Below are 12748 nucleotides of genomic sequence, written 5' to 3'. Positions count from 1 at the left end.
TAACAAACATCTTTTCACAACAGGTGTCACAGACAGTCCCCTGTGCCGAGGTTGCATGGAGACAGAAGAAACAGCCTCTCACGTGGTGCTGGAATGCAGCGGAGTGACTCCATACAGGGCTAAACATCTCGGATCTCCGAGAGACCTCCCCGAGGTCCTACTCAACATCAAAGGTTTGATAGGATTCCTCGAGGAGCTGGGCTGGCAGGACTAGCCCACCCCCAACATATCACGCAAAATAGGCGCAAGTCGTCGAGTTGCGGAAAAATCGCCCGAATACAATACAATACAATACAAGGTGCGACCAGACCGCAGCTTAAAAAACGGTCACGATACGGAATCGCAGTGACGCGTCGTATGCGTACCGTTTTTGACGCATGCTCCCCACACCGCTGTTTAAAAAACGGTGACGGTACGGAATCGCAGTGACGTGCTTCACGCGAATCTTTTTTGTTCGCAAAACAGTTGCGTCTTTTACGTCACCGGTACGGTGTCTGCCATAAGATCTCCGTGTAATATTTTTTGCGATTTTTACGCAGTTCAATTTACGGTGCGTCAGCTTATTTTAAGCAGCGGTGTGGCGAGCATGCGTCATGGACCCGGGTACGTCCTTAAACTACGTCCAAAAGAGAGGTATGGGCATTGTGAATGTCATCTCGCTTTGTGTGGTAGGGCACAGCCAGTGGGTGTCATTCCAGATCCAAATTTTCTTGCGTGATTCGGCATTGGTCCCATAATAAAAGTTGTTCAGTATGACCTGTAAAGTCACTGCGCAGAGTATGGCTAGTGGTTAAAATTTCATCTTATACCTATATTCGACACAAGTAGTAAGTACTTACAGACCAACTATGATACACATTTTGCCTGTATAGTGATACATAGTGAATAAATTAATACCTGATTTAAAAAATAAAACAAAAATAACAAATAGCATGTTATTTAATTCAGTAATCACTAATCAGTCTTAAACAATGAACATCATACTTTTAGATTAGACAACAAAATGTATATTTATACTGTGTTTCGACTTGAAAGATTTTACTGCTTTAAAACATAAGACAAACCTACCAACCAAATGTATAAAAAAAAATGTTTTTTGTGATTATTATTTTCCTATAGGTTTCACGTAAATGTTTGTAAAAAGGAAATAATCTCCATAATATAAGCTATTAGTTGACACCTCGATGAATACAATCGGTTAATTGGTTTTCGAGATACACCGCCAAAAAGAATAGGTCCGGACGCCATCTTTGTGACGTCATTACTATCCCCTCCCACCATTTTTCCGCTTTACTACCGCATGTACGGTGATCAGGAGAAACGCCCGAACACATTGATACCGGTCGTGGGTAAGGCCGAGCTGAGTCAATTAAATCTGGCCTCGGAGCGGCTTTGGGGACTACTAATAGTAAAAGTTGTTCAGTATGACCTATAAAGTCGCTGCGCAGAGTATGACTGGTGGTTAAAAGTTCACCCTGTATAAAATTTTTAAGTAAAAAGAAATATGTACCTACCTATGATTAAGACGAAAAAAGAGACTAAACGTCGAAGTAAGGTAACATTATTGTGTATGGTTTTTATAATTGTCATTATAATTTCAGTAATTAAAACCGATACTCTATAAATTCCATTCAATACGTATCGTAACAGTCACCACAGTTTCGACCGGTAAAAGCCAGTTATCGTTACCCATGCGCAAATAAATGAGTGTAGCTTCATTGTTTATTACTCGATCTGTATGTTTTAAGGCTCATTATATTCCTTGATAATGAAGCAATATGTTTTATATTAAACAAAATTTGCGAAATGCTAATATTTACGGAGATTTTTACAAAATAAAAAATAATAATTTTATAAAAAAACTGTTTTTTGTGATTATTTTTTTTCCTATAGGTTTCACGTAAATGTTTGTAAAAAAGGAAATAATCTCCATAATATAAGCTATTATTTGACACCTCGATGATTAAAATCGGTTAAGTGGTTTTCGAGATACACCGCCAAAAAGAATAGGTCCGGCCGCCATCTTTGTGACGTCATTACTATCCCCTCCACCATTTTTCCGCTTTACTACCGCATGTACGGTGATCAGGAGAACTGTCCGAACACATTGATACCGGTTGTGGGTAAGGCCGAGCCGAGTCAATTAAATCGTGTTTCTAGAGGGCTTTTGAGATTTGGCGACCGTACTATAACCTTTTCAACGCTTTCTCCCTCGCATCAAAATGTGGCATACACGCCAATATGTCAACTATTGAGAAACGAATTTAAACCTTATCTGTCAACAGTGAAATTGCTTTGACAGCGTCTGCCATGACCTCTTTAGTGGTCGTTGGCGTGGTAGGCACGACAGCACACGACCACTTTAGTGGCTCTTGGCGTTCAAAAGGTTAAAAACACAAAACTTTGTATTTCAGTTGGAGATGGTGGCAATGGAGCGAGTCCTGGACTTCAAGAAGCAGCTCGTGGTGGAGTTCGAGGGCGAGCAGGGCTTGGATGAGGGCGGCGTCAGCAAAGAATTCTTCCAGCTCATCGTAGAAGAGATCTTCAACCCCGACTACGGCATGTTCACGCAGCAGTGTGACAATGGAACAGTGTGGTAAGACTTCAATCACTAGTATGCCATCATCAGATCATGAGCAGCTGGAAGGCATCAGGTAAGAGTTCTTCCAACTCATCGACAAGATCTTCAGAGCCGACTGGGGTATGTTCACGCAGCAGCGGAATAACGGGGTTTTGTGGTAAGACCTTAATCATCAGTAGACCATCATCAGATTAAGAGCAGTTGGAAGGCATCAGGGAAGAGTTCTTCCAATTCATCGTAGGAGAAATCTTCAACCCCGACTGGAATGCTCACGCTGCAGCGCGACAAATGCGACAATGGGACAGTGTGGTAAGACCTCAATAATCAGTAGGCCATCATCAGATCATCAGCAGCTGGAAGGCGTCAGTAAACAATTATTCCAGCACATCGAAGAAGAGATCTTCAACCCCGACTACAGCATGTTCACGCAGCAGCGAGACAACGGGACAGTGTGGTTGGTGGAGGCTTAATTAATAATCTTCAACCAAACAATAACTGACTTCACAAAACAGTCTTACAATGCCGCAAATGCACGAGTTCTAAAAACTATAGTTGTGCCTATTATATTTGATGAGTTCCCTCAATTTCTCCAGGATCGTCACAGATCCTGACGACATGATGATGAATGAATTAATTAATGAATGTTTATTTGAGACAAACAAGCGTATATCGTTGGGTGTTACATTTTTGGTTTAGACCGATCCTTGTTTTGCCATGATTGGCATGCAAATATTGTTTTTTACTTACTTACTAAATTAGCTATGTACAAGATATAAACCTTACATACTACGATAAACATTACAATGTCATACAATTCATGCAAGAAATAATGAATTACAAATAAGGTTTTAAATAAAATAAATAAATAAATAATACCATTGGCGGAATAATTTAATATTACAATTTACATTCATTGACAGAATAATAACAATGTTCAATTAAATAACTTCTTCTTAAAAATATTAAAAGGCATTTCTTTAAATGCATCAGAGAGAATATTATATATTTTAATAGCCATACAGTATGAATTTTGCCGTGATAATGCTAGATTGGTTTTTGGTAAGTTTAACTTAATCCTATGTGTCCCTCTCTTAGAGTTAGTGACTCTTACATCAAACAGTTCTATATTTTTCTTTACAAATAAACACATTTCAAACACATACAAACATGGAAGTGGCAGTATACGTTTGGATTGGTAAAGTGGTTTACAGTGGTCTAAGAAATCGGCTCCACATAAAGTGGGAGCCTGGGGTCCGCTTGGTAATCACTAGAATTGGCGTAGGCACTAGTTTTTACCGTGAAAATACCGTGAAATTTATTTATTTTATTATTTACTCTCAATTATTCTTTGATTATTGCCTGATACTTATTATTCATCATGTTGACAGGTTCAACCCATTATCCTTCGAGACGGAAGCCCAGTTCACCCTAATTGGTATAGTACTGGGCCTGGCCATATACAATAATGTGATACTACCCGTCAACTTCCCCATGGTCGTGTACCGGAAACTGATGGGAAAGAAAGGCTCATTCGAGGATCTGTCTGACTGGAACCCTGTAAGTATTTTTTATTTAAATAAATTAATAGTTTAAAAAACACTAGAAAAACACGCTTATGATACGTTATTCCATCATGGAATGTTAGTACCTATCTTCCGGCTTCATCATCAGACCTTGAAACCTAATCGTGGTCAAAGTTCATTAAAAGACTTTTCTAACAAATCCAAACAGCTATGATACGATGTTCCATCATGAAGTTTCAGTTCATATCTTCCGGCTCCATCATCAGATCAGTTCGACAGTACCATATTATTGTATTGTCATCAGAACTGCATACAGCTGCCAATTTTCATGACGCTACGATTCTTGGAAGATGGTTAAATTAGTTACCTTAGATTCCATTACATAGTTACATACAGGTCGACCTAATAAAAGCGTGTTAAAAAGTAGGGAAAAATACCCCATGATTGGCTTTGAAGTATGGTCACCGCTCTATTTTTGGTGGAAAGTCATCATCGCTGCCTTTTAATAAGGTTGAAGGGGCTAATTTTTGGATGGCGGTCGATATTAGTACATATTACTCTTTATAGAAATAAATATTATAGGGACCGTGCGCGTTGGAGGGTCTGCCATCTTGTGGCCTGAATCGGAACAATAAACATGTACATTTACACGTCACGTGTTTTCTTGTGCAAGTAGGTTCTGCCATCTTGTGGGCTACATCGGAACAATAAACATCACATTTACGCCTCGCGACAAAAATCTGACGGCTCCTGTGCTGCCTCCTACAGTTCATGCACGCTCCCTATCTTCTAACTCCTATAGAAAGTGATGCTCAAGCAACTTGCTAGTTAATGGCTTGTTTGAGTATATGTTTGAGAACAGGAAAAAATAATGTACACGTGTTTTGTTATATCTGCTTAAACTCAAGTTTTCCTAAAAAAAACACCCGTCTTTATGTGTCTTTAGCGTTGAGATATTATAAAACTTCGAATGTCGATTTTTTTAGGAAAAAATGAGTTTTAGCCGATATAACAAAACACGTGCTCATTATTTTTTGCTGTTTTCAAACATATATACGTGTATGGATACTCAAACCAGCCATTAACTAGCAAGTTACTTGAGCATCACTTTCTATAGGAGTTAGAAGATTTAGTAAGTTTTTAGTACTTTGGAGGACAATTTCTCCCAATAGGTTGAGCTATTTATATAGCTAAAACTTTGGGCAGCTAAAAAAAAATACGTCTCTGTTATTTTAGACTACTCTATAACATATATAAATATAAATCAAATTGGAACCGGACAGTAGGGTACCTTTCCTTGTAAGTCCCACGGTAAGCTTAAGAAGGCTTGTGTTGTGGGTACTCGGATATGTAATATACAAATACTTGAATTAAATACATAGAAAACATCCACGACTCAGGAACAAATATCTCTGCTTAACACAAATAAATGCCCTTACCGGGATTCGAACTAAGGACCATCGGCTTCATAGGCAGGGTCAGCCTTCTTGAGGGGCTAGTCAATTTGTGTAAAGAATGTCCAATATTTATTTATCAGCTGGCTGTAAGTTCCTGGTTGTTTTAGATTTTATACTCCGGTCTAAAAGACATGCTGGAATACCACGATGACGACTTAGAAGAAGTATACTACCAGACCTTCAGGATATGCCATCGGGATGTGTTCGGCAACGTCATCTTCCATGATCTTAAAGAGGACGCTGATAATATCTTCGTCACGCAGGGAAACAAAAAGGTATGAACGACGCGTTTTACTGACCGTGACATACTTTATAAGGCAAGAATGAAAGAAATAGTATTTTACAGTAAATATGGTGCTACTTATGTACCAAGCGGTATTATCCTACCTTTAAAACGAATCGGTATCGAAAAAAATCGGTACCGTACCGTTAATACCGTAACGAAATCAGTCCCTGATCGCAATACAAGGCCTTATAAGGCGGACAAGTGCTTAAGGACTATCTTATCCTTTCTGGTACCGGTAATCGAAATACAGGCCTTTAAAGGCGGACTATTGCTTTTGTGGATTAAAGTTGTAGTATTGGAATATAGATGGTTTTATGCGACGGACTTTAAATTGTTAAGCCATTTAGGATTCAAGCTAATTTTGGTTGACAATGCTAACGGTGAAATAAAAAAACATTTATTCAGAATGGGTGTCTATTGTTTCCCATAAAGTTTTAAGTCATAATGTATTGTTCGTCCGCATTTTCGTTAGACGTAATTTAGTTTTTCTCAGAAACGCGTAACTTTTCAGGATTGCCATAAAACAAACCTAACCTAACCTATCTATAGGATAACCTAAGGAAATCCCTTAAAAGTGAACGGTTTCAGAATTATGACTAATGATAATATGACTATCATTACATTATGACTTTCAATAATTATGTCAAACAAAGAGATCCTATTCAGAGTAAATATAACCCATTTTACAAAACAATTCTTCTGCCAAACTGCAGGACAGTTTGTTGGAAGAGGGACTCCCTTAAAATATAGACGGGTAGACTTAGCTAAATGGCTAGTAATTTGTTAAGTACATCTTATTGCTTATGTTAACTTCAATTAGATTTTGTTTCAGAGAACCATTTTCATTTTAAACTAAAGCATCCCAAGTAATTTGATTTGATTATGAAATGTCTAATGTACAGTAAAACCTCAATCGCTCAAAAATTAAAGTCCATGACTGTACACTATGGTACAGAGTTACTGTAGTAAGTCGTTCAGTTCAGGCGTTCATCGATCATATTTAACTTCTGACTTACAAAATGAATTTTTACTGTAACGAATATCCTAACCACCATGAAGATAACAACTTTTCAAAAGATTTGGAAGGTTTTTGAGAACATTTCACAAAAATACACGATACAAATAGACCGCCAGCCAGGAACAGATTTCCATGACCAATCGCCTACCGGGCGATAACTTGTTGTTGTTAACGGCTATGTATGGCGAACCTTCGTGGACGTCAGCTGCCGCTTCGTGTCGACGCAGACGAATGGCAGCCATTGAAACACGTAAAAAAAATTGCCATCGCCTCCCGTTTGATCCTTTGTCAGATGATAGTTTAGATGCTATTGTGAATTAAAAAAATCGTCACCCGGTTGTATCGCGGTGGAAAGGCCGTCAGTTAACGACATGAACAAGTGTTTTTTTTTTACATCTGACAAAGTATCAGCCGGGAGGCGATGACTGATGATATATGCTCAGGAGACCGCGATCTAAAAGGAAGGAATTTATTTTTATTTATGAAAATATATTTTTTTTTATTTCAATTCCAGGAATTCGTAGATCTGTACGCGGACTATTTGCTCAACAAGTCGGTGGAGAGCCAGTTCAAAGCTTTCCGGCGCGGGTTCGTCATGGTGACGGACGAGAGCCCGCTGGCGGCGCTGTTCCGGCCCGAGGAGGTGGAGACGCTGGTCTGCGGGAGCAAGGTGGGCTACCATAGTACACTCTGTATGGTACAAGGCGGTCCGGCGCGGGTCCGTCATGGTGACGGACGAGAGCCCGCTGGCGGCGCTGTTCCGGCCCGAGGAGGTGGAGACGCTGGTCTGCGGGAGCAAGGTGGGCTACCATAGTACACTCTGTATGGTACAAGGCGGTCCGGCGCGGGTCCGTCATGGTGACGGACGAGAGCCCGCTGGCGGCGCTGTTCCGGCCCGAGGAGGTGGAGACGCTGGTCTGCGGGAGCAAGGTGGGCTACCATAGTACACTCTGTATGGTACAAGGCGGTCCGGCGCGGGTCCGTCATGGTGACGGACGAGAGCCCGCTGGCGGCGCTGTTCCGGCCCGAGGAGGTGGAGACGCTGGTCTGCGGGAGCAAGGTGGGCTACTATAGTACACTCTGTATGGTACAAGGCGGTCCGGCGCGGGTCCGTCATGGTGACGGACGAGAGCCCGCTGGCGGCGCTGTTCCGGCCCGAGGAGGTGGAGACGCTGGTCTGCGGGAGCAAGGTGGGCTACCATAGTACACTCTGTATGGTACAAGGCGGTCCGGCGCGGGTCCGTCATGGTGACGGACGAGAGCCCGCTGGCGGCGCTGTTCCGGCCCGAGGAGGTGGAGACGCTGGTCTGCGGGAGCAAGGTGGGCTACTATAGTACACTCTGTATGGTACAAGGCGGTCCGGCGCGGGTCCGTCATGGTGACGGACGAGAGCCCGCTGGCGGCGCTGTTCCGGCCCGAGGAGGTGGAGACGCTGGTCTGCGGGAGCAAGGTGGGCTACCATAGTACACTCTGTATGGTACAAGGCGGTCCGGCGCGGGTCCGTCATGGTGACGGACGAGAGCCCGCTGGCGGCGCTGTTCCGGCCCGAGGAGGTGGAGACGCTGGTCTGCGGGAGCAAGGTGGGCTACCATAGTACACTCTGTATGGTACAAGGCGGTCCGGCGCGGGTCCGTCATGGTGACGGACGAGAGCCCGCTGGCGGCGCTGTTCCGGCCCGAGGAGGTGGAGACGCTGGTCTGCGGGAGCAAGGTGGGCTACCATAGTACACTCTGTATGGTACAAGGCGGTCCGGCGCGGGTCCGTCATGGTGACGGACGAGAGCCCGCTGGCGGCGCTGTTCCGGCCCGAGGAGGTGGAGACGCTGGTCTGCGGGAGCAAGGTGGGCTACCATAGTACACTCTGTATGGTACAAGGCGGTCCGGCGCGGGTCCGTCATGGTGACGGACGAGAGCCCACTGGCGGCGCTGTTCCGGCCCGAGGAGGTGGAGACGCTGGTCTGCGGGAGCAAGGTGGGCTACCATAGTACACTCTGTATGGTACAAGGCGGTCCGGCGCGGGTCCGTCATGGTGACGGACGAGAGCCCGCTGGCGGCGCTGTTCCGGCCCGAGGAGGTGGAGACGCTGGTCTGCGGGAGCAAGGTGGGCTACCATAGTACACTCTGTATGGTACAAGGCGGTCCGGCGCGGATCCGTCATGGTGACGGACGAGAGCCCGCTGGCGGCGCTGTTCCGGCCCGAGGAGGTGGAGACGCTGGTCTGCGGGAGCAAGGTGGGCTACCATAGTACACTCTGTATGATACAAGGCGGTCCGGCGCGGGTCCGTCATGGTGACGGACGAGAGCCCGCTGGCGGCGCTGTTCCGGCCCGAGGAGGTGGAGACGCTGGTCTGCGGGAGCAAGGTGGGCTACCATAGTACACTCTGTATGGTACAAGGCGGTCCGGCGCGGGTCCGTCATGGTGACGGACGAGAGCCCGCTGGCGGCGCTGTTCCGGCCCGAGGAGGTGGAGACGCTGGTCTGCGGGAGCAAGGTGGGCTACCATAGTACACTCTGTATGGTACAAGGCGGTCCGGCGCGGGTCCGTCATGGTGACGGACGAGAGCCCGCTGGCGGCGCTGTTCCGGCCCGAGGAGGTGGAGACGCTGGTCTGCGGGAGCAAGGTGGGCTACCATAGTACACTCTGTATGGTACAAGGCGGTCCGGCGCGGGTTCGTCATGGTGACGGACGAGAGCCCGCTGGCGGCGTTGTTCCGGCCCGAGGAGGTGGAGACGCTGGTCTGCGGGAGCAAGGTGGGCTACCATAGTACACTCTGTATGATACAAGGCGGTCCGGCGCGGGTCCGTCATGGTGACGGACGAGAGCCCGCTGGCGGCGCTGTTCCGGCCCGAGGAGGTGGAGACGCTGGTCTGCGGGAGCAAGGTGGGCTACCATAGTACACTCTGTATGATACAAGGCGGTCCGGCGCGGGTCCGTCATGGTGACGGACGAGAGCCCGCTGGCGGCGCTGTTCCGGCCCGAGGAGGTGGAGACGCTGGTCTGCGGGAGCAAGGTGGGCTACCATAGTACACTCTGTATGATACAAGGCGGTCCGGCGCGGGTCCGTCATGGTGACGGACGAGAGCCCGCTGGCGGCGCTGTTCCGGCCCGAGGAGGTGGAGTCGCTGGTCTGCGGGAGCAAGGTGGGCTAACTATCATAGTACACTCTGTATGATACAAGGTGGTCCGGCGCGGGTCCGTCATGGTGACGGACGAGAGCCCGCTGGCGGCGCTGTTCCGGCCCGAGGAGGTGGAGACGCTGGTCTGCGGGAGCAAGGTGGGCTACCATAGTACACTCTGTATGATACAAGGCGGTCCGGCGCGGGTCCGTCATGGTGACGGACGAGAGCCCGCTGGCGGCGCTGTTCCGGCCCGAGGAGGTGGAGACGCTGGTCTGCGGGAGCAAGGTGGGCTACCATAGTACACTCTGTATGATACAAGGCGGTCCGGCGCGGGTCCGTCATGGTGACGGACGAGAGCCCGCTGGCGGCGCTGTTCCGGCCCGAGGAGGTGGAGACGCTGGTCTGCGGGAGCAAGGTGGGCTAACTATCATAGTACACTCTGTATGATACAAGGTGGTCCGGCGCGGGTCCGTCATGGTGACGGACGAGAGCCCGCTGGCGGCGCTGTTCCGGCCCGAGGAGGTGGAGACGCTGGTCTGCGGGAGCAAGGTGGGCTATCTATCATAGTACACTCTGTATGATACAAGGCGGTCCGGCGCGGGTCCGTCATGGTGACGGACGAGAGCCCGCTGGCGGCGCTGTTCCGGCCCGAGGAGGTGGAGACGCTGGTCTGCGGGAGCAAGGTGGGCTATCATAGTACACTCTGTATGATACAAGGCGGTCCGGCGCGGGTCCATCATGGTGACGGACGAGAGCCCGCTGGCGGCGCTGTTCCGGCCCGAGGAGGTGGAGACGCTGGTCTGCGGGAGCAAGGTGGGCTATCTATCATAGTACACTCTGTATGATACAAGGCGGTCCGGCGCGGGTCCGTCATGGTGACGGACGAGAGCCCGCTGGCGGCGCTGTTCCGGCCCGAGGAGGTGGAGACGCTGGTCTGCGGGAGCAAGGTGGGCTATCATAGTACACTCTGTATGATACAAGGCGGTCCGGCGCCGGTCCGTCATGGTGACGGACGAGAGCCCGCTGGCGGCGCTGTTCCGGCCCGAGGAGGTGGAGACGCTGGTCTGCGGGAGCAAGGTGGGCTATCATAGTACACTCTGTATGATACAAGGCGGTCCGGCGCGGGTCCGTCATGGTGACGGACGAGAGCCCGCTGGCGGCGCTGTTCCGGCCCGAGGAGGTGGAGACGCTGGTCTGCGGGAGCAAGGTGGGCTATCTATCATAGTACACTCTGTATGATACAAGGCGGTCCGGCGCGGGTCCGTCATGGTGACGGACGAGAGCCCGCTGGCGGCGCTGTTCCGGCCCGAGGAGGTGGAGACGCTGGTCTGCGGGAGCAAGGTGGGCTATCATAGTACACTCTGTACTGTATCAAGGCGGTCCGGCGCCGGTCCGTCATGGTGACGGACGAGAGCCCGCTGGCGGCGCTGTTCCGGCTCGTCCGGCCGGCCCGAGGAGTACGAGGAGTACTCGACGGTACACGTCGTACAATTATTTTGCTCAATCGGAAAAATAACAGGGCAATTTAAATGAAAGCTTGTAAACAGATTATATTTTATTTTGTATGAAAATTTAACGAAGCAAAACAAATGCAAATGTATACCTCAATAAGTATTATATAAATAGAACAGTGAGCCGTACGAGACCGGAGGCACTTCACCGAATTCTAAAAACTGTACATTTCCCCAGAACTTCGACTTCAACGAGCTAGAAAAATCAACAGAATACGACGCCGGCTACACGTCCGAGTCGCAGACCATCAAGGACTTCTGGAGCATCGTGCACGCGCTGCCGCCGGCCGACCAGCGGCGCCTGCTGCAGTTCGCGACGGGCTCGGACCGCGTGCCGGTGGGCGGCCTCAGCCACCTGCGCCTCGTCATCGCGCGCAACGGGCCCGACTGCGAGCGCCTGCCCACCGCGCACACCTGCTTCAACGTGCTGCTGCTGCCCGAGTACAGCTCCCGCGACAAGCTGCAAGACCGGCTCCTGAAGGCCATCAGCTACTCGAAGGGCTTCGGGATGCTCTAGCTTGTACATGATACGACTTTATATTGATTACAATTTGTTTTATTTATATACCTGGTTTTTTATTTAAGAGATATTTCAACGGCGCCCCGTATATATGTATAGGAGCGCGCGAAGCTGCGCTCTGAAATCGCCCGAGCTTTTAGTGTGGAGAGTACCGCGGGCGCCCCTATAGTAGGAGCCCTGTGAATCGCCCGACCTCTAGTGTGTATAGTGGCGCCCTTGTAGAGTACCGTGGACGCCCCTCAAGTAGGAGCCCTCTGGATCGCCCGACCCCTAGTGTGTAGGATGGCGCCCTTGTAGAGTACCGTGGGCGCCCCTCAAGTAGGAGCCCTCTGGATCGCCCGACCCCTAGTGTGTAGGATGGCGCCCTTGTAGAGTACCGTGGGCGCCCCTCAAGTAGGAGCCCTCTGGATCGCCCGACCCCTAGTGTGTAGGGTGGCGCCCTTGTAGAGTACCGTGGGCGCCCCTCGAGTAGGAGCCCTCTAGATCGCCCAACCCTTAGTGTGTAGTGCGGCGCCCTCAAAATCGCCCGAACTTTTAATATGAACAGCCGATATGCCTAAATTTGGCTTAGGAATTTCTCTCAATCGCATACGTTGCCATTATAGGCGGGTCCAAACAAACCGGCCAGTGTAAACGTGCCTCTGCCGAGGCGGCGCGCACGTTTTCCTCGCCTGAATGCGCCGCCTCGGCCGAGGCACGTCTACACTGACCGGTTTGTGCGTGACGAAATTGC

The 12748-nt window shown here is 48.7% G+C and overlaps 1 protein-coding gene across 1 annotated transcript in view; it reads left to right on the top strand.

Moving 5' to 3' along the window:
• The window catches only part of LOC133517504 (ubiquitin-protein ligase E3A), a 42372-nt gene extending 30312 nt beyond the window's left edge, over positions 1–12060 (top strand). The window contains exons 15-19 of the mRNA XM_061850838.1: positions 2415–2596; positions 3970–4138; positions 5669–5836; positions 7380–7535; positions 11674–12060. Coding sequence (XP_061706822.1) covers positions 2415–2596; positions 3970–4138; positions 5669–5836; positions 7380–7535; positions 11674–12012 — 1014 coding nt within the window. The 3' untranslated portion in view covers positions 12013–12060. The remainder of the gene's footprint in view (positions 1–2414; positions 2597–3969; positions 4139–5668; positions 5837–7379; positions 7536–11673) is intronic.
• Positions 12061–12748: the final 688 nt, after the last annotated feature.

Source organism: Cydia pomonella, chromosome 4 (assembly GCF_033807575.1).
Source record: "Cydia pomonella isolate Wapato2018A chromosome 4, ilCydPomo1, whole genome shotgun sequence".
Lineage (NCBI taxonomy): Eukaryota > Metazoa > Arthropoda > Insecta > Lepidoptera > Tortricidae > Cydia > Cydia pomonella.
This window is presented reverse-complemented; position numbering and strand designations above follow the sequence as displayed.